Source organism: Calonectris borealis, chromosome 2 (assembly GCF_964195595.1).
Source record: "Calonectris borealis chromosome 2, bCalBor7.hap1.2, whole genome shotgun sequence".
Classification (NCBI taxonomy): Eukaryota; Metazoa; Chordata; class Aves; order Procellariiformes; family Procellariidae; genus Calonectris; species Calonectris borealis.
The window spans coordinates 74,485,534-74,505,823 of NC_134313.1; the positions used below are offsets into that span (position 1 = coordinate 74,485,534).

Sequence of the window (20,290 nt, forward strand, 5' to 3'; positions counted from 1 at the left end):
CTTCCCTATTTTTTTCAGATTTGGTAAAAAATGGTATTATGTCTGGGAGATCCTTTGGCAGTTCTTTTAAAATTCAGACTGTAAACCACTTCTGTGGATATAAAACTGCTTACTATTCCTGTTCTATCAGTATGCTTTATCAGTATTTTGGTAATCTATTCTCAAATGGAGAACAAAATTAGGAGTTGAGAGATTTTCCCTTTCTACTTTGATATGCAGAAAGATGGGAAACTGCCAAGTATTATACTTATTTCACCTGCCAGTACTGGAGTAATAATTTTTTTCAGAATAAGCAGTTGACAAACATCTTTTCTATCACTGCCAATCTTAGCTTTCCTTACCATGTATTTCCTCCATGCTGTCATGTTACCATAGTGTCAGCATCTTTTTTTTTTTTTCCTCCCTTGCACATAATTTTTCATCTGGACTGGCAATACATAAAGCTAACAGTTTAAACAGGTAGAGCAATAAACTTGAATAACTTAGTAGGCTCATATATAATACAGCAAATACAACAGATAAGCTCATAATGTATGGCAAATATTACTTAAGTATAGGCAAATTACAATTGCATTAAAAATTTAAAAAATCTGCTTTCTTGTCTGTTAAGATATTTTATTTACTTTTAAGCTGCTTAGAATTTCCTTCAGACATTGCTGTACTAACTGGGTAAAGGAAGAGATCTGAAGGAATTCATTCAATATTGCTAAAATTTTAACAGATAGCACTTGGAAAGGCTCAGGCATCATTCTTCAGGTGTCACTTTTTTTTTTAGAAGTGAAAAAACATTACTACTTAAGCATCAGGTCTGTGTTAGTTTAATAACACCTTTTTTTTACAAAAGCTATCATTGTAAATGCTAATGTTTAACTTGTGGGCAAGAGATGAAAGAATGTAAAAAAACCCTGCATCTATAAACTAGAATATGTATGGAAAAACTTAGTCCAAAAGAATGATCATCTGGGGAGCTGCTCATGTGAATGTGTGCCATTGAGGAGACTGTTTTCCAGCCTTATCGAGAACAATTCATAGTTTGTTGTGCTACGTGTTCATGATTGGATAGAGGGCGACATATATAGAACTCAAAAATAGATAACTGCTTATTTGGGAGGACAGGCAGTCCTCCCACTTAAATCATATCATCTGAAAGGCTAAAAAATTTTAATGACTTGTTCCACTTCTCCACTCTGCGCTGCATATGTTGTTTTCCTCACAGGCTCAGTTCACTGCCTTTTTTTAGAAGCAATATTTTGGCTCCTTCTCCCTTGCACAGGATTTTGAAGTCTTAAATGCTGGAAAACTTTCCTCCTCTTCCCCTTCCACCTCAAGCTCTGCCACAATTGAGTGGGGAACTTATTTGAATTTCTGTTCTTCTTCTAGGACAGCGTTAAGATCTTGTGGATGGAAGACTTCTTGTGCTTCTACGTTCATGTCAGAATGGCCTAGGCCAATCTGTTGCTCTTATGGTTCCTACCACAGGCACTCTACAGCAATTTGGGATTGGGATTTTGCTGCCAGTGCTAGTGGACCATCCAGATGGCTGTAAACCTGCAGAGGAGGTTAGTACAAAATGTGATCCAGGAATTTTTGACACTTTGGTCAGGTCTGTCTGCTTTGGATGTATCTTAGAGCAAAGGGAGCGCTTAGAGACTGCATGTATGCTACTACTTTGTCATTGCATATTCCATATTTTTCTGTTCCTTCAGGGTCCTGGTGGACCAGTTCAGTTGCCTGCAGCTATTAAGCAGGTGTCCATAAGAATCCCTTTAGATATTAGCACAAGCCTAATTTATCGGTTACTGTCTCTGTGTATTGGAAAGTACAAAATCCAAGAGGGTAAAGCACCCCATTTTTAGTTCTCCTAAACTTACGTTTATTCTCTCAGTATGATATCATCTTGAAAAGAGTGATCTAGGCCAATGAGCTGGAATTCATATTAGTTTTCCATCCAGCTGAACTAAGAAAGCCTGGTTTTTATTTTCTGTGTTTCTACAGTAAACACAGTTCCCTTAAAGCATTCTTGTTGGACAAGAGATGACTTATTAAACTACCACTGTGTACTGACTGTCTGCCCAATGAGGTGTTCAACAACTAAGTTCTTGTCAAGCCTTCTCTCTGTGTGCATCTCCCACTTGCTACTGTTTTTTTAAGCTTGACTGAAACAAGATGGAGAACCAAAGTTTAACGGGACAAATGGGCAAAGATGTGGTAGGACAAGTCTGTTTCCTTTGACAGAAAAGATTAACCAATTCATTTGTATTTAGTGTGTTAAATGTTGTCCTCCACTTGATATCCTTGGTATTGGCATTTTGTGCTTATTTTTCGCCTTGATTTTTTTCTTTCATGCAAACCTGTTAGTACCTTTCATATGGATAGTTTTCACAGACTGAGTTCTGAAGAATTCATTGGGGCCAACTTTGAAGTTCAGGTTCAGTGGGGTAAAAAGGGAAAAGCCTGTTTCAGGTCTTTTCCAGACAACTCCAGAAGATCTTAATCTGGCATGTACTCTTGAATTCAGTGCTTAAAAAGTATAGCTTGAACAAGCATCAGTTTAGGGGATAGGGAAAAATATATCCAAAATTACTACCTAATGGTGTTAAATAATAGTAAAGGCTACTCAGAATAAAAAATTTAGGGTCAAAAAAAAAAAACAGAACAAATTTTTTATTTTTGGATTTACTGCTTATGGCCTCTCATGCTGCAGATCCACTGGTATTTCTTTCGCTGTAGCCCAGCCACCTCTTCTGTGGTTGTTGACTCTAAGGGTGAGTTCAATGAGGTAACAGGTTTGAGTGGAAAAAACTGCTGTTGTGGGGGGATACCTGATTAGTCTGCATTCTTTGCTCTGGGTCTGCACTTGGAGACTGGTGTGGCTGAAAAAACACAATTGTTCTTGGTTATTTTTCAGCTGTATCAGTTCCCTGATTGAGTTTCTTCATTGCTGTGTAAATTTTTGCTGGCAAAGCGGAAGGCTGGCATGTTGGAATGAGAGAGAGGATGTAGCAACTACTTACACAGTAGTGTGTTGGTGAATCTTTAACCATAATCTAACCATGTGGTATGGCTTCTCAGGCATGTCTACTCTTTCTTGTTGTAAAGATTCCAGTATCTTCAAAGAAGTTGAAAATCTTTCAGAAAAGTTACTGAAAAGTAATTTTAAATTAATTGGAGCACAGAATTTTAAAAGGGGCTTTGAAAGTATCTGATTTAATTTAAATTAAAAAAAGTGATTTTATTACTGAAATGCTGCGGTCTCCAATTCATGCATAGCTGAATTTGCAAAACAGTTCCATCATATTCCCTTTTTTAATGTTTTCTGACACATTAACCTTTTTTATGGTGACCTGTTTCTCTCTTGTCTTCTAGTCAGGTATGAATTTTGAATTGTAAAAAAGCCTAAGTTGCTACCAGCTTTATACCTTCAAAAATGATGTCTCAAATTAAATACATTAGCTGTTTTTTACAAAGTGCCTGACAACTTCTGGAAAAAATTGGTAAAGTAATAAGCACCTGAGTATTTGAAGAAACTTAAGCAATTTAGTGAAGTTTAATACATCTCTGCCATACCTAATGTTATACTGATTGTTTTCTTTATGCAACTATGCAGAAAATTGCTAGCATCAATCTTATAGGTAACTTGGAAAAAAAAAGTGAACCCTTTCAAGAAACAGTCTTTCTGCCTTAAATTACGTGGCTATTTTATTTAAATTTGCCAAACTTTTTCATATTAGGATGAAATGGCTATTTTATTTAAATTTGCCAAACTTTTTCATATTAGGATGAAAACTTACAAGTTAAGCCAGATGGAAAACCTTTTTTGGAATCACTAGCTGTAAGAGTATAGTCTTGAAATTTAACATGTGAGTGAATCTGCCATTTTTCTTCTAGAGAATTAAGAAATAAAATCCAGCAACACTGGAAAAGCATTTATCACTGACTACTGAAAACGTATCATTTTCCTGTGAAAAATGACTGTTTAAATACTTTTCATATCTTAAGTGAAAACTAATTTTTTGCCGTTTTATTGATTTTTGTTTTCTAGCACTTTCTTTCACAAAGGACCTCAAAACATGATAGATTTGTTATCGTTTAAAAAAAAGTACAGATTTTTGAGGCTGTTAACAAAACAGGATTGCTATTTTCTATAGAATTCAATGTATTGTTTCCATACTACTGCTTTTGATCAAATGTGAACTTTAATGTCAATTTTTTTATTTTTCGATGAAGTTGAAAGTTGGAAAGAGTGCTCAGTGGTTCTGTTTAACCTTTGGAAATCCAAACTGGAATTTCCTGCACAAATGCTGTGATTACAGTGACTTGATAGAGCTACCCAAGAACTTCTTTAAATTTATATTCACCTGTTTGATGTAGACCTTTTTCTTTCTTGTTATATTTTCTCTCATTAATAATGGTATGCTTTTTGTAATGGTGTGTCCAGAGTGCAGAAGAAAGTTCATTCTGAAAAACTATAAAGCCAATAAGTTCTTTGTCACACTTGGCTGGATTTAAATGCAACATGCTCTTGGTCTCAATGTTCATACTTTGTATTTTTAAATTTCAGCAGATCAAGTTTAACTAGTGGGTTAATTTTTTTTTTTTTTTTTGCTTAATTGTTTGGAAGTACTGCTCTAGTGAATATAAAGAGGTTTAAAATATTTACTGTAGTATTGGAGATGAGTCTGAGAAAAGTCTTCAATGTAGCCAGTGTTTAGTTTGCCTGGAAATACTGGCAAATGAAGGACCCACGAACTACAGGCCGGTCAGCCTGACCTTGGTGCCGGGGAAGATCATGGAGTGGTTCGTCCTGAGGGTGCTCACAAGCCATGTCCGGGACAACCAGGGGATGAGGCCCAGCCAGCACGGGTTCATGGAAGGCAGGTCCTGCTTGACCAACCTGATCTCCTTCTATGAGCAGGTGACCCGCCTCGTGGATGAGGGAAAGGCTGTGGATGTGGTCTGCCTGGACTTCAGTAAAGCCTTTGACACTGTCTCCCACAGCATTCTCCTAGAGAAGATGGCGGCTCACGGCCTAGACAGGTGCACTCTTCGCTGGGTGAAAAACCGGCTGGACGGCCGAGCCCGGAGAGTTGTGGTGAACGGAGTTAAATCCAGTTGGCAGCCGGTCATGAGCGGTGTTCCCCAGGGCTCAGTTTTGGGGCCGGTCTTGTTCAGTATCTTTATCGATGATCTGGATGAGGGGGTTGAGTGCTCCCTCAGTAAGTTTGCAGACGACACCAAGTTGGGCGGGAGTGTTGATCTGCTGGAGGGTAGGAAGGCTCTGCAGAGGGACCTGGACAGGCTGGATGGATGGGCCGAGGCCAACTGTATGAGGTTCAACAAGGCCAAGTGCCGGGTCCTGCACTTTGGCCACAACAACCCCATGCAACGCTACAGGCTTGGGGAAGAGTGGCTGGAAAGCTGCCCGGAGGAAAAGGACCTGGGGGTGCTGGTTGACAGCCGGCTGAACATGAGCCGGCAGTGTGCCCAGGTGGCCAAGAAGGCCAACAGCATCCTGGCCTGTATCAGAAATAGTGTGGCCAGCGGGAGCAGGGAGGTGATCGTGCCCCTGTACTCGGCACCGGTGAGGCCGCACCTCGAATACTGTGTTCACTTTTGGACCCCTCACTACAAGAAGGACATGGAGGTGCTGGAGCGTGTCCAGAGAAGGGCAACGAAGCTGGTGAAGGGCCTGGAGCACAAGTCTTATGAGGAGCGGCTGAGGGAACTGGGGTTGTTTAGCCTGGAGAAGAGGAGGCTGAGGGGAGACCTCATCACACTCTACCACTACCTGAAAGGAGGTTGTAGCGAGGTGGGTGTTGGTCTCTTCTCCCAAGTAGCTAGCGATAGGACGAGAGGAAATGGCCTCAAGTTGCGCCAAGGGCGGTTTAGATTGGACATTAGGAGAAATTTCTTTGCCGAAAGAGTGATCAAGCCTTGGAACAGGCTTTCCAAGGAGGGGGTTGAGTCACCATCTCCTCCTTCCTCCTCCTTTTGTTAAATAGTCTTGATTCCAGCAGCAACGGAAGATCGCTTTTTCATCCTGTCTCTACTTCACCTTTTATCTTCATTTTTGTTTGTATGGTAGCACCTAGGAGATGTAGATATAAGAGTAGTGCGGGAAGGAGAGTGCATCTGTTTGCATGGTACAGAATTGGTCAGAGGAGCTGCTGCCTGCCTGAGAGTTTGCTTGCTTGAATATCAAATGGAAAAATGCAGTGAAAAGGAAAGGGAGAGTAGACTTTTATTGTGAGAATGTCCCAAAATGTGAAACTAGCCTTTGCAACAGTTCAAATTAGACAGTACTGATACTTCTGTAAATTCTCTTGTACCCTCAGTCATCACAGGTGCTTCTGCATATAAACCTTTGTAGCTCACCTGAAGTCTGAATTCTGGAGTTTAAGCTCTGGTCCTGTGGACATATTAGTACCAGTGCTGAAGACCAAGACGACATGGGGAAAAAGAAAGTATCCAGGACTCTAGTCCTGAAGAAGAGCCATTGCTATATTGGGCTGTTAGGAAACTAATATAGCAACTTCTCCCTTTCAATTTTTTCTTTCCTTGTCCAGTCTTGAAAATGATCCCAAGTTCTAAAGGATTTCCAGAACTCTGCTTTATTAGTCTGCCTATTTAGCTTTTTATCTGACAGTTCTTTTCTTCTTGTTTTCCTATCCAAAGTAGAACCCAAAATACAAACATTGCCTACTTCAGAAATAGACTTTACATGGACAAATTTATGGGTCCTTGAAGTAAGTCTCATGATTGTTCTTTTTATACCATGTGTACATTCGCATGGGTTGACAATGGAAATAAAGAACTTAAAGCATGGTATTTCTCAAGCTTGTGTTGTCAGAGATTTCTGGGAAGACAGAATTAAGAAAAACTAAATTTAAAGCAAGGGAGTATGAGTAAGAGGGAAAGTGAAGGATGGATGTGAAGAATCTTATCCTTAGTTGCAATATTGTGTGTGTTAAATACAAAACAGTTGTTAGCAGCAGAAGCTACCTGCTGAGCAGACAGCTTTATGATGTGAAAACAGACTTCATGTGTGAATGTATGTTTAAGAGCTATATGGCCTGTATAAATACAGACATTTGCTTTCTATGTAGAATTTATATTTGCATATGGATATAGCAAAGGGGCACAAGTTTTTGTAAGAAACATTGCAATAATTTAACGAATGTATCACAAAATTGGACAATGCTAGCTTTTCTTTTTTCTTCCATATCTGATCAGGCTTTTCTTTCTAGGGAAAGAGAAACAAACATATGTTCTGATTTTTTTTTTTGGATGCTAGGTTTTTTGGATGGAGTTCTGATGTTTTCTCTATATTTCAAAAAGTATTTAGCCCTGCAAAACTGCTGAGCTACTTTTGGTTAGAATTTTTGTGTTTCCCTAAGCGTGGTGGGATGTGTGTGCTATTTTTAATTTTTTTTTTTTTAAGCCATCTGCAGCATCACTGTTAAAGGGATGGGAAGTAAAAACTTGTTAACAAAATCTTTGAATTCTTTATCATTCTTCATTTTACTTGAGATAATATAATCCACCATGTGTTAAATTATTGTCATCCTTATTTTGTCAAATAATATTTCCTAATTCTTTAAGTCTTCATGTTTAGTCACATGCATTATCCTATTCAGCAGTTTTTAACTTGATATCTGCCTGTATTTGATTTATCAGCAAGTTCTGCAGTTACTCTAGGCAGAATTCAGCCAGCTTCTCTAGGATAAACACCCTAGGCCCCAGCATGTAACATCAATTTTTCTTTACCTGTATTGTTTTCAAAACTTTTCTTCTAGAACACTTAGATTTTTTTTTTTAATATATATTTTCCAGATATGTTGAGGCAGAGAAAAAATGTTCTTCGAATATACTTGGTATTTCTTCAAGTTCCCCTTCTGGATTTTTAATCTACAATAGACAGTTTTCAGGATTGGAGGCTTCTGCAGTTACTCACATAAGGATGGTTGAATCTGGTCACTGCAATTTACCCTATGTTTCCAGAAATCCCCTTTAAATCTTTTTTCTAATTAGCTGACTCTGCTTTTCTTTAATTCAAATTCTTGCCCACTAGTGATTCATCCTTAATGATGACTATTTGCCTATGTAGTTTTCTGCCATCTTTAAAAGTGTTTGAAGAATTAATGAACAATTTTATTCCACTCTAGCTTTTGGCTTTGATACATATCTAAAGAATAATCAGAAGCTTTATGGAGGTTGGATATTTTAGAACATTTGAGATTTAGCTTGCAAGATTTAACAATTTCTCCTAACATATAAGGAAGGTTTCAAGATTTTCGTGTAAAAGATCTGTTCACTTGATTGTTCGTAGTCTGCTTAGATCTTTGTCTATGAAAACTGTGTAACTAGCTTGGTGATGGTGAATTATTCTGACCTTTAAGTAGTCAAAGATTCTCCTTGAAATTTGTGATTCTTTAATACTGACACCTGAGTTGCTAGTTTTCTTCTCTTCTAACTTCTATCTTAATAGCAGAATAGAGAGTAAATTCCAACCCCCTTTGTCTGTATTCATCAGTGTTTTCAAGAAGAATCCCCTTATTTCCTCAAAATACTTCAAAAGCAAATGCAACCTGACGTTTTTAACTGTTGACATGTGCAGACTGAAGAATCATCTGCAGAAAATTCTATTGAGTATTTGACACGTGTATGAAGAGTGATCTATTGATAAGAATAGTATTCATTTTAGTTCAGTCTCAGCTGGTAAAAACTGAGTTTGCAGTTTGACATTTTGATGTAGAACTTTTAAAAAATTGTGGAAGTAAAGTTGATTTTCTGGACTATGCAGAAACATTGTAAAGGAAGACGGAAAATATGAGCATTGAGAATATGGAACTGCTTACTGGGTTTTTACTTCCACATAGTCAAATCTAGTGCATATGATTTCTTAAAGAAGATTGCTTGCAATAATAAATCTAATATTTTTCAGCAGGAATTTTAACTTTAAAAGAAGTCCTGTCAGCTAGTCTGTTCTACTTACAGCTCATCTTGCACCTGTCAGATGATTTTAAATAGTCTTTGGAATGTGTGACTTCTTGATTATTAGAAATTCTTGACTGCCTGCATGCATTTGGTCTTAGTGAACATATGCCTTGTAAGGCCAAGTGATGCTGCTTTTGGCTAGAAGCCTTCATGGTGTGTTACATCATGTCACAAGCCTGAGTATCTGAAATATGTGAAGGTGTTTACAAGTCTTTGTTGTAGGCAGCAAATAGTATACTAATATATAGCCTAATCTCTACTACTGTGACGCTATCCCGTTGTAATATAAATTTTGGGTAGTTCAGCTTTTTATTTCTTAAGAGAGCCTTGGAACAGGCATTTAGCTCTGATAGGGAAGCTAAAATTACTTAGTTTTAAAAAAATGTTTCTTCTGAGTAATAGTGAACTTGCAAGGTCTGTAGCTTACATGACAAAATTGTTTTTCGTGAGGAAATGGAGGTCTTCACCTGGAACACCTGTGCTGATGTGACCTGGATTTTCCTCTTCGAGTCTTATAGTGTAGGGATTGGAAGACCAGCTAGCACAGCTCTTCAGGGATTTATTAAAGATTGGAGCCAGTTTATAGCTCTGGGATGCTGATGGGCAGGAATGTTGCTGTACTGAAAAAGCTAAGTGCTGGGTCACCAACTGTGCATCTTCTGAAAAGGAAAAGCAAAGAAAATCCCTTCTAGGCCTCCGTGAAGGGTAGCAGAAGGCTCGAATAGGTCTTACTGATGCATCTTCAGCTATTAATTATTTTATGTCGGGGATTTATGAGCTTGGTGCATTGCTAGCACTGACATTAAAATCCTCTCGCTGCTGTTAATAACAAAAGCTTTTCACTCATGAATTGCTCATTGTCTTCATGCTGCCTGTGATACTCGCTGATGAAAATACTGTCTGTAGTCTCTAGCTGGCTGTTACTCTAAGGCAGGCACAGTCAGTAGTACTCCCAGAGTGTGTATGTGAAGTAGCTATGGCTTTAAAGAGGAATGTTTGCTCTCTGTCAGCATCTGAGGTGTCATGTTTCAGGAAAAGAAATAACTGTCTCTCGGCTTATAAATCTGCTTTCCTAAAAGGATTGCCTGTTCTGTAGCTGTCAGGAGAGGCAATATCTGCTGTTCAATGTAAGAAGGAAAAGATTTGAATAATGGTGGTTTGAACTTACCTGCCAGTACTGTAATACCCAATAACTTAATGCCTATGCAGAAACTTACTGCTATTGGCTTCACTATATATCTGTGTATTCATTTTGTTATGTGTTGTAATTAACTCGAACTAATGATGTACTCCTAATATTTGAAGCAGTACTGTAAAAAAATGTATAGTTTTTTTTGTATAGGATTGGCAATATTAAGTAATGTATACCGATTATTCACTGGGCATAATAGAAGTATATTTTAAATCTCAAAGCAGTTGAGAGAATGGAAATGTCTGAAGGATGCCTGAATGTCTGTCTATTTTTAGATAATTTTCATTCAACCTGGAGAGCAGACAGAAAAATGAAATTGTTGCCTCAGTCACTTGAAAGCTGCTTTAAAGTCATGGAATAGGAGTCTAGTGAATCTCAGCTGTTTATATGACAGCAGTAGTCTTTGTACTTTTATTGTATTCTTGGTTTCCAATTTTAGCTATCCCCTTGAGCTTTTGTAATATTTACAGTGATATTGTGATAGGGAATATTTTGTCTCCCTCCTGGATCAATTTATTCTTTTTCCTGTATAGAAAAAATTGTTGTAAAAAAGAATGTAAATCCAAAATCTGTGGATTAAATTGGTTTTGAACTTTTATTATTTGATTAAAATATTGTTCATCTGGTCCTTTGAAATCTTGCCCATTGCAGTTTCTTCCTGCAAGCAAGATAGGTCTTTCTTAAAGTCAGTCTAAAAAGTATTGGCTATGACTAGGGGGAAAAAAGTAACTTAAGAAAGCCTTCCGAAGACTTTAATCTGAGGAGTTCTGTAAATAGTATTTTATTTTATTCTTAAAAACTATTGGAAGAATTTGGCATTAGGGGAATCCATGAGTGTGGATTTTTTTTATTCTTTTTCCTTCTAAAAGACCAACTTAAAAACAAAAACCAAACCAAACCAAAAAAAAAACCACCCCAAACGCTGAGCTGGTATGGAGGAGTGTTATGAGAAAGATCTGGCATCTGCGTTTGCTTCTGGAAGCAATTAATTTAGGCCTTTTCATTTGTGTTCATTACTCTTCTATGAATTCCAGGCTGGAAGAATGGGAGTAGAAAGGACCGCCTGGATCACTGTGTCCAGTCCCCTCCAGTGGTCTCTTGTAAATCCACAGGGCTCTGCTTTGAAACATCTTCTTATGAATACATAGCTCTCCCTCTGCCCTTCCCTTGTGAAATACTGGTGCATCATACAATAGTTTCTGGTTTTATATCTAAGGAGAATACTTAAATGATGCATCCAAAAATCTCATTGGCCTTTTATCCATGACTGAGTGACAGTGACAGCTCACAGTGTCACCCTTATGAGCCTTTGCTTATTGAAACTCTTCAGCTGATAGCAAAGTTACATACTCCAATGCATACTATTGAACGTATTTTATTAAATGTCGTCTTGATTCTGTTACTCCAGTCCACAAAACCATCTTTCTTCCTACCTTATACTTGTTCCTTTTTAACGGCAATAGATCTTAAGATTGCCCATCTAGATCTAGCACCAAGATTACTACAGAAAATAGTTGCCAGATTATCAAAGGTGCATTCCCATCAGTCTACTTAGTTTTTTTTATAAGCTTTTATAGTCTTTCTTGTAATCATCTTGTTTATCCACATTATTTTTTGTATTAATCCTGATCTTCCTCACCTTCAACAACAATTTTCCTTGTGGGAGCTATATTTAAAATGTTTTGCACTAGCTGACAGCATAACTTTGAAGTCAGTTATAGACTGAATGAAATTTACGCTGTTCTAATTTTATCAAAATTGTATTGTTTTTTATTCAACTTCTGATCTACTTATATCCCTGATCATTCCTCAGTCTGTTCTAGAAACATTTGCGGTATTTATATATTATATAAATTACTATATTAATCTATACTATGTTAATGCCGTATTAATATACTTTATTATATTAAACTAACCATATACGTCTGGACAACTTGCTGTCCTTCTGAATATCCTTGCATTTATGCCTGTTTCAGGTAGTATGTGTAGTAAATTACCGGACTTCTCTGCTATCACACTTAGAAGTTTCACAAGGCAGTTCTTTCTGGGCCCTACAGAAGGGATTATATGCAGAAGTACCATCCTCGTTTTACCAGAGTAGGTAATCTCAGTTGGTTTTGTTTCATCTTGGGTTTGGTAATTTCTATGTCCTTGTCCCTGTTGCAATTAATTTTCACACATTTCATCTGTATTAAATGGAGGTAAACTATATTTCTAGTACAATTAATATTTGGGCCATACTAGGTAGTTATTAATCTGCAAATGATCATTTTTGTTTGAATAGTGCTGATTAGGAAGAGAATCAGGAAGGACTGTGTAGTAGTGGGAACTGCTTGAAAGTGTTGACCAAATGCTTGCTTGATTTCTTGGAAAATTTTAAGGAGATTTAATCAAGATAGTACATGCTGCATACAAACTCATTTGAGAAACTGTTAAGCACTAATTTGCGGAATGATAAACTGTTTTCAGAAGTTAAATGATTGTAGTTAAGATGTTTCTGAAAAGTATAGGTACCAAAATAGCAGCGTCTTTTAAATGAATTTTCTTGCAGTAACTAAAAGAAGAGCTTGGTTTTTAAAGTGTTTCTACTCAGTTTAGAAATGTTATTTCCTTACTATGTATCTGTAGAAGTAATTAGAACTAATCATAAAAGTTTAGAGGTTAAGTAAACACTACTTAGATGATAAGGTCCCTTCCAACCCAAACTATTCTATGATTCTAAATCGGGAGAATCAGAGGTTCAAGTGCACAGTGACTTGCATACAGTTATAAACAGTTTGACAAAATTGTGGATGGAGCACATACCTGTTGTTCCATTTTTGGCATTGCTTTTCTGTGTAATGAGCTGGATTTTCATCTCACAAGAGCTTCTACTTTTATAAGCATATTTATGCATTCTAATTTATCTCTAGGAAAGCCTCTAAGAACCAATAACTTCTGTCTTTGTGTATGAAGTTCATCCTTGTTTTTCAAGTGTAGTCAGCTACTCCTGTGCTTCTGTTTTATTCTTCCTTCGTTCCAAGGCCTACCAGTTTTAGAAACATAATTGATAGTTTTTTCAAATGGTCAGTTTAAAAAATTGACTTACTAATTGAAAATTCACTTCTGATGAATTAAAAGTGTAGTCTTCCTACACAGAGCAAGGAGAATAGAAATCGATTTTACTGACCTACATTTCTCAGATTTTTCTGAAGAGTATGTTTGCTTTTAATGAATTGTTTTCATACTGCTCAGACTAGTATGATCCGTTTTCTGTCATCACTTCTTCAGAACTTACTTTTGCTGAATTGTACTGACAGATGACTTTTGAATACTAAAACCTTTCAAAAGCCATCAAACAAGTGTAGCCCAATGAAGAGTACTTCTCTTGTGTTAACTTCTGAGCAAGAGTACTGGTATCCTTGAGCTCATGAATATTTTTTTACCTGATGAAATTTACCAGAAGACACTGAATACACTGAAACTAGGTAACACTTTTTTTATCCTCAAACTGACCTATTTACTGATGAGCTGATGATAATGAGCTCTCTGCAAACAAACACTAAAAACAATTTGACAGAGCGTGGGTCAGTAAAAAGGAAAAAAAAAAACCATCAGCACAGTAGCAAAAGTAGTTCTGAATCCTGAATGTAGTGTTGGCATCAATTCTGTTTTCAAATATAGACATAATCAACTGGATAGGCCTCATTAATAGTTCAGCTCTATGGAGTTTTAGACAATGCTGATATTGACAATTTGCATTTGCTTCATTTTTTAGAAGTTTGCCCAAAAATCCATACATATGCCTAATATGTTACCTAAAGAGTATGCCAGTCTTTTCTCCCTGACTGAGAAGCTGAAAATTCAATTTTGTGTAGGCCGTCAATCTTTCCTTAGATGCTGTTCAGTTAATCACTTTCCATTTGGTTTAAATTGATATTAATGGCTTAGAAATAGCAAATGTTGTGTCAGGATTTTGATGAGCCCTTACTTTGTGCCAACTTCTGTTTATTCATATCTGAAAGTTTGGAAAACAAACTTTACATCAGCTTTGTCTGTTTAGGTGTCACATCCAGTGTAGAATCCTGATTTAGTTGAATAATGGCAATGAAGTCCTTTGTCAAGTCTGTTACAAAATTGTATGGAAGACTGATCACTAGTATAAACAAAGATTAAGTTGGTCCAAAGATAAAAATGACTGAATAGTCATATGTCATACTGAAAAGAGTAAGCATTCTTTCCCATGCCAACTGTGTTGGTAAAAGAGGTGGTAGAGTGAAACAATGCACTTTATATGAGCAGTAATTTTAAAGATGACCTTTTTCTATAGTGTCAAATGTATCGTGGATTTTGTCAGGGGGAAAAAAAAAATCACTTGACCTTCAGAAGTAACAAGACTTGAACGTACCCGTTTTTCCTCCTTTCACTTTATTCTTGATAAGTTACAGCCCCTGTTTCTACTCTTTCCAAGGTGTTTTTAATACTCCTTTTACTTCCATGATGTAGAGGTTTTGTTATCTATTATCTAGTATTTTGAAGGGAGGAAAAATACCTGGTTTTGCAAAAATCTTCAGTTTTATTACATTACTCAGTAGTAAAGTAAAGTATTAAACCTATGCATTTTAGGATTATTGCTGTGGTTACCGGACTTGTTTATAGGTGCAGTTGACTTTCTTTGCCATAAGGACACACTGCTGATTCATGTTAAAGTTGCTATCAGGCTCCAAAGGTTTCTTTCTGCAGAGAGCTTCCTAGACTGTTGACACCCAGCCTATATGGATAGTAAGGTTATTTCATGCTGGGTACAGGACTTTGTACTTGCATTTATTGAACTTCTTGAGGTTTTCAACCTGCCTGTTTTTCTAGCTCTTGGATGTCCCCTTGGCCACCCAGGGCCATTCCAAGGTAATGTTTCAGGATACCGTCTGCATGCTCCACCCTCTGTTGGGTGTTGCCAGCAGCCTCGCTGAGCATGCATTCGGTCCTGTCCTCCAGGTTCTCAATAAAGACACTAACCAGTATCAGCTCCAGTTTTGACCTCTGAAGGACACCACTGGTGAATGTCTGTCAGCTGGACTTTGTACTGCTGGTCAAAATCCATAGAGCCTGGTGGTCCAGCCAGCAGTCTGCCCACCTGGTAGCCCGCTTCTTCAGGTCATGTCTGTTCTGACAAAGTACTCTGTAAGACTGTCACAGTCCCTGTTAAAGTCAAGGTAAACAACATTCACTGCTCTTCCCTTGCTCACCAAACCAGTCTTATCCTTAAAGCAAGCTGCCAGGTTGGTCAAGTATGATATGCCCTTGGTGAATCTGTATTGTCTGTTCCCAGTAGCCCTTTTGGCTTTTTTTTTTGTGTGTGTGTGTGGATGTAGGTTCAGGAGGATTTGTTCCATAATCTTCGCAGGGACTGAAGTGAGACTGAATAGCAGATCGTTCTCCAGATCCTCCTTTTCCTTCTTGACAATACCGTTTTTCCTAATTCTGAGGCAACTATCTGGATCACCATGACCTTTCAGAGATGATAGAGAATGACCCTGCAATAAGATCAGTCTGCTCCTTCAGCACCCTCAGATGCCTCCCATCTGGTGCCATGGAGTTGCACATACCCAAGTGGCTTAAGAGATCCCTGACTCAATCTGTCTGTACTGCATGTGAAGTTTCATTTCCACAGTCTCTGCCACTAGGCTCTGTCTGGGGCACTCAATAACAAAGGAGGCAAAAAAGGCACTGAGTATCTTAGCCTTTTCCACACCCATTGTCATCAGGGCTGCTGCCCCACTGAGCAGTGGATCTGCGTTATTCTCAGCCTTCCTTTTGCCAGTATCCTTACAGGTGCCTTTCTTGTTGCTGCTTTTGTTTCTTCCAAACTTGAACGCCAGGGTTCCCTGAGTACCTCCCCACATGCTCAGGAGATGTTTCTGTATTCCTCCAAAGTAGCCCTGCTTCCGCCTTCTGTGTATTTCACAGAAGTAGTGCAAGAGCCTCTCCCTGATGCTGCTTGCCTCACTTTGTCACAGATCCTGGCCAGCAGCCCTCATTCCTGAAAGCGGGTCCTGTGGTCTTAGAAGCCTGCCTTTGACACCAGCCGTGCAGCCAGGTGTTGATAGGCTGTGTGCATTTCTGCCTGAGTCTTGCCCTCCCGCTGGAGCCATTGAGGAGAGCAGTATCTGGGTCCCATGCCTGCTGTACTCTACCCCCCCGAGCTCTGCAGTCACTGCTCATATGCTCAGGTTCACACCTGGCAGTATCATTGATTCATACATGAATGAATAGCCAAGGGGTGGTTGTCTAAGAGCTTTCAACAGCATCCCAGGCAGTATAACTGTTCTGGAAATGCGCATCTGCAGGCTTTCCTTCTGTTGCCACAAGTCACTAATTTCCTGGATTTGTCCCTCGATCAGCCCCCATCTTGGGATTCTCCATCCACTCATCCTTTGAGTGCAACTCCTAGCTGTCTCTTCTTCCTTGTGTCATGGGGCTCAGACATGGCTCTGCAAGGTCTCTGTGAAGACCTGTCTGCTTACTGTTCGCCCTTGCTCATGGTGTACCAGTCTGCCCACTTTGTCCTGTAGCTCCTTCCACTGAAGAAGCAGCATCTCAGGCAGAGCACCCCTCCCATGGGTGATGCCACCACCATGGCTCCAGAGAGAGGTACCTAGCATTTCTTCCAGCCCAAGCCCTGGATGGTGGAATCCTCTCCCAGAGGTCTGTCTGGGTCAAGGCTCCGGTATGCTAAGAGCAATTGCTTTAGCAGAGTTTCTGGGCCCCTCTGCTTCACTGCTGTGCTGCCTGAATTCTGCTGGTAAGCAGACAGTGGAAGTGCTGTCATACACTGTATTTTTACCACTGGTTTTAATTCATGAGATGGTAAACTGCCCAAGGGAGTGAGAGCCTTTGTCTAAGAGTACAGGGAAGGGCCTTATTGATGGTACCTGGTGAGTGTTGAACTTTGCATTGCTGTCTCTTGATCACTTCCCTGAACCCTCGAAGGATTCAAAGGGTTCACAAAGTGTCTTTTTGACATTTCGCTGAACTCTCAAAGGAATTTTCTTGCATTAGAAGCAGATATAGTGCCAGCCTATGCATTTTAAAACACTTGATATAGTTGGTATTTTTATGGACAGAAAGTCTAGATAACAGTTCTCCTCCTGGTGTCTTGCTAATTTGAGGACCCTTAAGCACTGTGCTCCTGTGTGTTTCACACTTACTTTTATAGCCTAATATCTCACAAGTCTGAACTTCAAGAAGTCTGAAATTATAAGAATTTATTTAGTTTTCTTTTAAAACATGCTATTTTTAATTAGCATTTGTTTTCTTTAAGTACAAGCAGGGTGGTGGTATGACTTGATTCTTCGCCAGATCGTTTCCATGGTGTCCCGAATTAGAGCAAAAGAAACCTATTGTATGGAGAGTTTAAGTACAGTCGTACCATGTCAGACAGATTTTGTCTGTATACAGTATTTGTTTCTGCCAGTGATTGATAGCGTATATCTAGGGAAGAGAACAGGGGAAACTGTAATGATACTTCCTCCCTGTATTCTCCTAGCATGCAGTGACTTAAGGGTTGCAGTCAGGGACTGCCTGAAGTAGGGGTGAGGACTTGGTATTCAATAGCTGATGAACAGACTTGCAGCACTGGCAGTGTACTGTGGCAGGCAGTTCCCCTGCATAACTACACACTGTGGGGAATACCTTCCTTTTGTTTTTTAACCTCTTGCTGCTAAATTCACTTGATTTCTGCCAATACAAGACGTAGGAGTAACAGGCAACAGTTGTTCTCTATTTACCATCTCCATGCAGCTTTTGATTTTATAGACCTGCCACTTGATTTAGGTTACATCTTTTCCAGCCAGGAAGAATGCTACTTTCTTCACTTACATCTTATAATGAAGCTATTACTTGTTGTCTTCATCCTTTTGTCCTTCTCACTTGTTCTTTCTAATCCTTCTATATAATTTTTGAAATGACAAGACTGGATGTTCATACAGCACGCACGATGAGAAAGCAGATACTGTGTAATGGCATAGTGATGTTTTGGTTTCTGTTCTTCTCTTAGTAGTCTGTAACAAATTATTTTTCTTTTGCTGCTGCTGGTCACCAAGCTAATGGCTTTATAGTGCAACTCTAAGATCCAGAGTTCAGGCCCATCCTTGTGTCTATTTAAAAAAACAAAATAAAACAAAAAAAAACAACCAAAAAATCCAAACAACTAACCCCTATGATTTTTTCTTAACATATCTCGCTTAATGTTTCGTTGTAGTAATTTCATCTGCTATTTTAACATCAAGTTGTTAATTACAGATACTTTTGCAGTTCTTCGTTTTATATAGTCATCCCTGTATAGCAAAACTACACAGATGCAAACTGAGATTATCCCAAACAAAACTCTTTTCTTGGCATTTGATGTGCACCTATGCAGGAAGCAGAGGGATATACACTCTTCTAGTCTTGTGCAAGAAGGCTACAGGCTCCTATGTTGCTATACCATCCAAACCAATGCCACTTAATTGTATAGGGATGCATGGAGACATGAATGTCTCTGCTGCTAATAAGAAGAAATAAGCTGTATTTAGAAGAGGAATGTCATAGCATTTTCCCTCAGAAAGCCAGGGGGAGAAGGCAGGAATCAAATTATGACAATGAAATACTAAAGGAAGGGTGGTTTTAATGATACAGGGTTTTTTGTGAGGTTTTTGCATAATCATGACTTACAACTAAAATTCTCCTTTCCAATAAATTCTTCAATTTAAGCTGTAAGAGGAACTGTGTGTATGTAAATTTTAAAATTCTGGTGTGTTGAAGGGTCTTATTTCCCATTTATTTTATAAGTTAAGAATATCTGCAATTCTGGTTTTAACTAGTAAGCTATTCCCACTGGGAAATACTTTGGGAGTATTTTGTGTTGAAACATGTCAGCACTGGTGGGAACCTGTTGGTAAAAAAAAAAAAATTAAAAAAATCATATTTTAGTGTAAGTGAACAAGCCCAAAGCTATTCTTGATTGTGCCTTACCAAATAGTCAGTCAAGAAAATAAGCAGTCCTTGTAACAAAATTTGCTTGTAATTTGAGTAGGACAAAAGAGAATTTCAGATTGGCATTCTAAAACTTTTATGTATACATGTTGAAAAAGGTATAAAAGTTTGCTCTATAATCAAGCATTAAACTATTAAAGTCACTTTAAGCATTAAAATTATTAGTTATACCTTTAGCTTTGAATGCCTAGTAAGTGATCATAGTGGCTTGTGGGTACTTTCTTCACTTTGCCTACTGTTTAACTTTACCAAAAGGGATGTTTATTTTTGGTTTGCTGAAAGCAAAGCATTTGTCTTTGTGATGAAGATGTAAAGCCATTAGACTTTATGTAAAATATAGGCGTTTGTAGACTAGCATTGCTAGTGATGGGCCCAGAAAGTCAGCGTGTACTACACGTGAGGAGCATGAGGAATGTTAGCCATGCACTTCATGCAGCACAGATTGATACCCTGCTTCCTGAGATGTTCCTGGTTTTCATTCATTTAGCTTGTTCTGATTTCCAGAGGATCCAGAGAATTCCTTTTAATTTCATTAGATGTGCCTATCCTCTTCCCCAGTGGCTCAGCCGAGCACTCTGTTTTGGTCACTCGTTTTAGCATTTCAGGTGATGAACGTTAACATAGTAAAGGACTGGAGTAATGCCGCTTTAATTGACCCTGTTCCCTTAATCTCATCGGAGTGCATAGAGCATTCATTTTGATACATACAGCATTTGGTAATTAAATTATTACTGTTAAAATGTAGTTAAAATTTCTGCTTTTAGCTGCTGTCCTCAGGTAACTTTTTGTGACTTTTTCTTTTTCTTTTTTTTTTTTTCCAGATATAGAACGTGGTCTCTAAAACTGGATTAAAGCAACCTGTTGATATTTTTATTTATACTTTTTTATTTTTGTATTTGACTTAAAGTGCCATGAAAAAATTTGCATATTGCAAGGTGGTCCTTGCCACCTCTTTGGTTTGGGTCCTTCTGGATATGTTTCTATTGCTGTACTTCAGTGAATGCAACAAATGTGATGAGAAAAAAGAACGAGGCCTGCCTGCTGGAGATGGTAAGTTTTCTGCCTGAAGCAATCTTTGAATTATGCTCA

The 20,290-nt window shown here is 38.3% G+C and overlaps 1 protein-coding gene across 4 annotated transcripts in view; it reads left to right on the top strand.

Moving 5' to 3' along the window:
• The window catches only part of GALNT1 (polypeptide N-acetylgalactosaminyltransferase 1), a 92,377-nt gene that overhangs the window by 25,323 nt on the left and 46,764 nt on the right, over nt 1-20,290 (top strand). For 3 of the 4 annotated variants that reach the window (XM_075142356.1, XM_075142355.1, XM_075142357.1), the window contains 2 exons: nt 1,381-1,559; nt 20,023-20,251. In XM_075142356.1, coding sequence (XP_074998457.1) covers nt 20,113-20,251 — 139 coding nt within the window. In that variant the 5' untranslated portion in view covers nt 1,381-1,559; nt 20,023-20,112. The remainder of the gene's footprint in view (nt 1-1,380; nt 1,560-20,022; nt 20,252-20,290) is intronic. The other variant, XM_075142358.1, reaches the window with a different exon arrangement.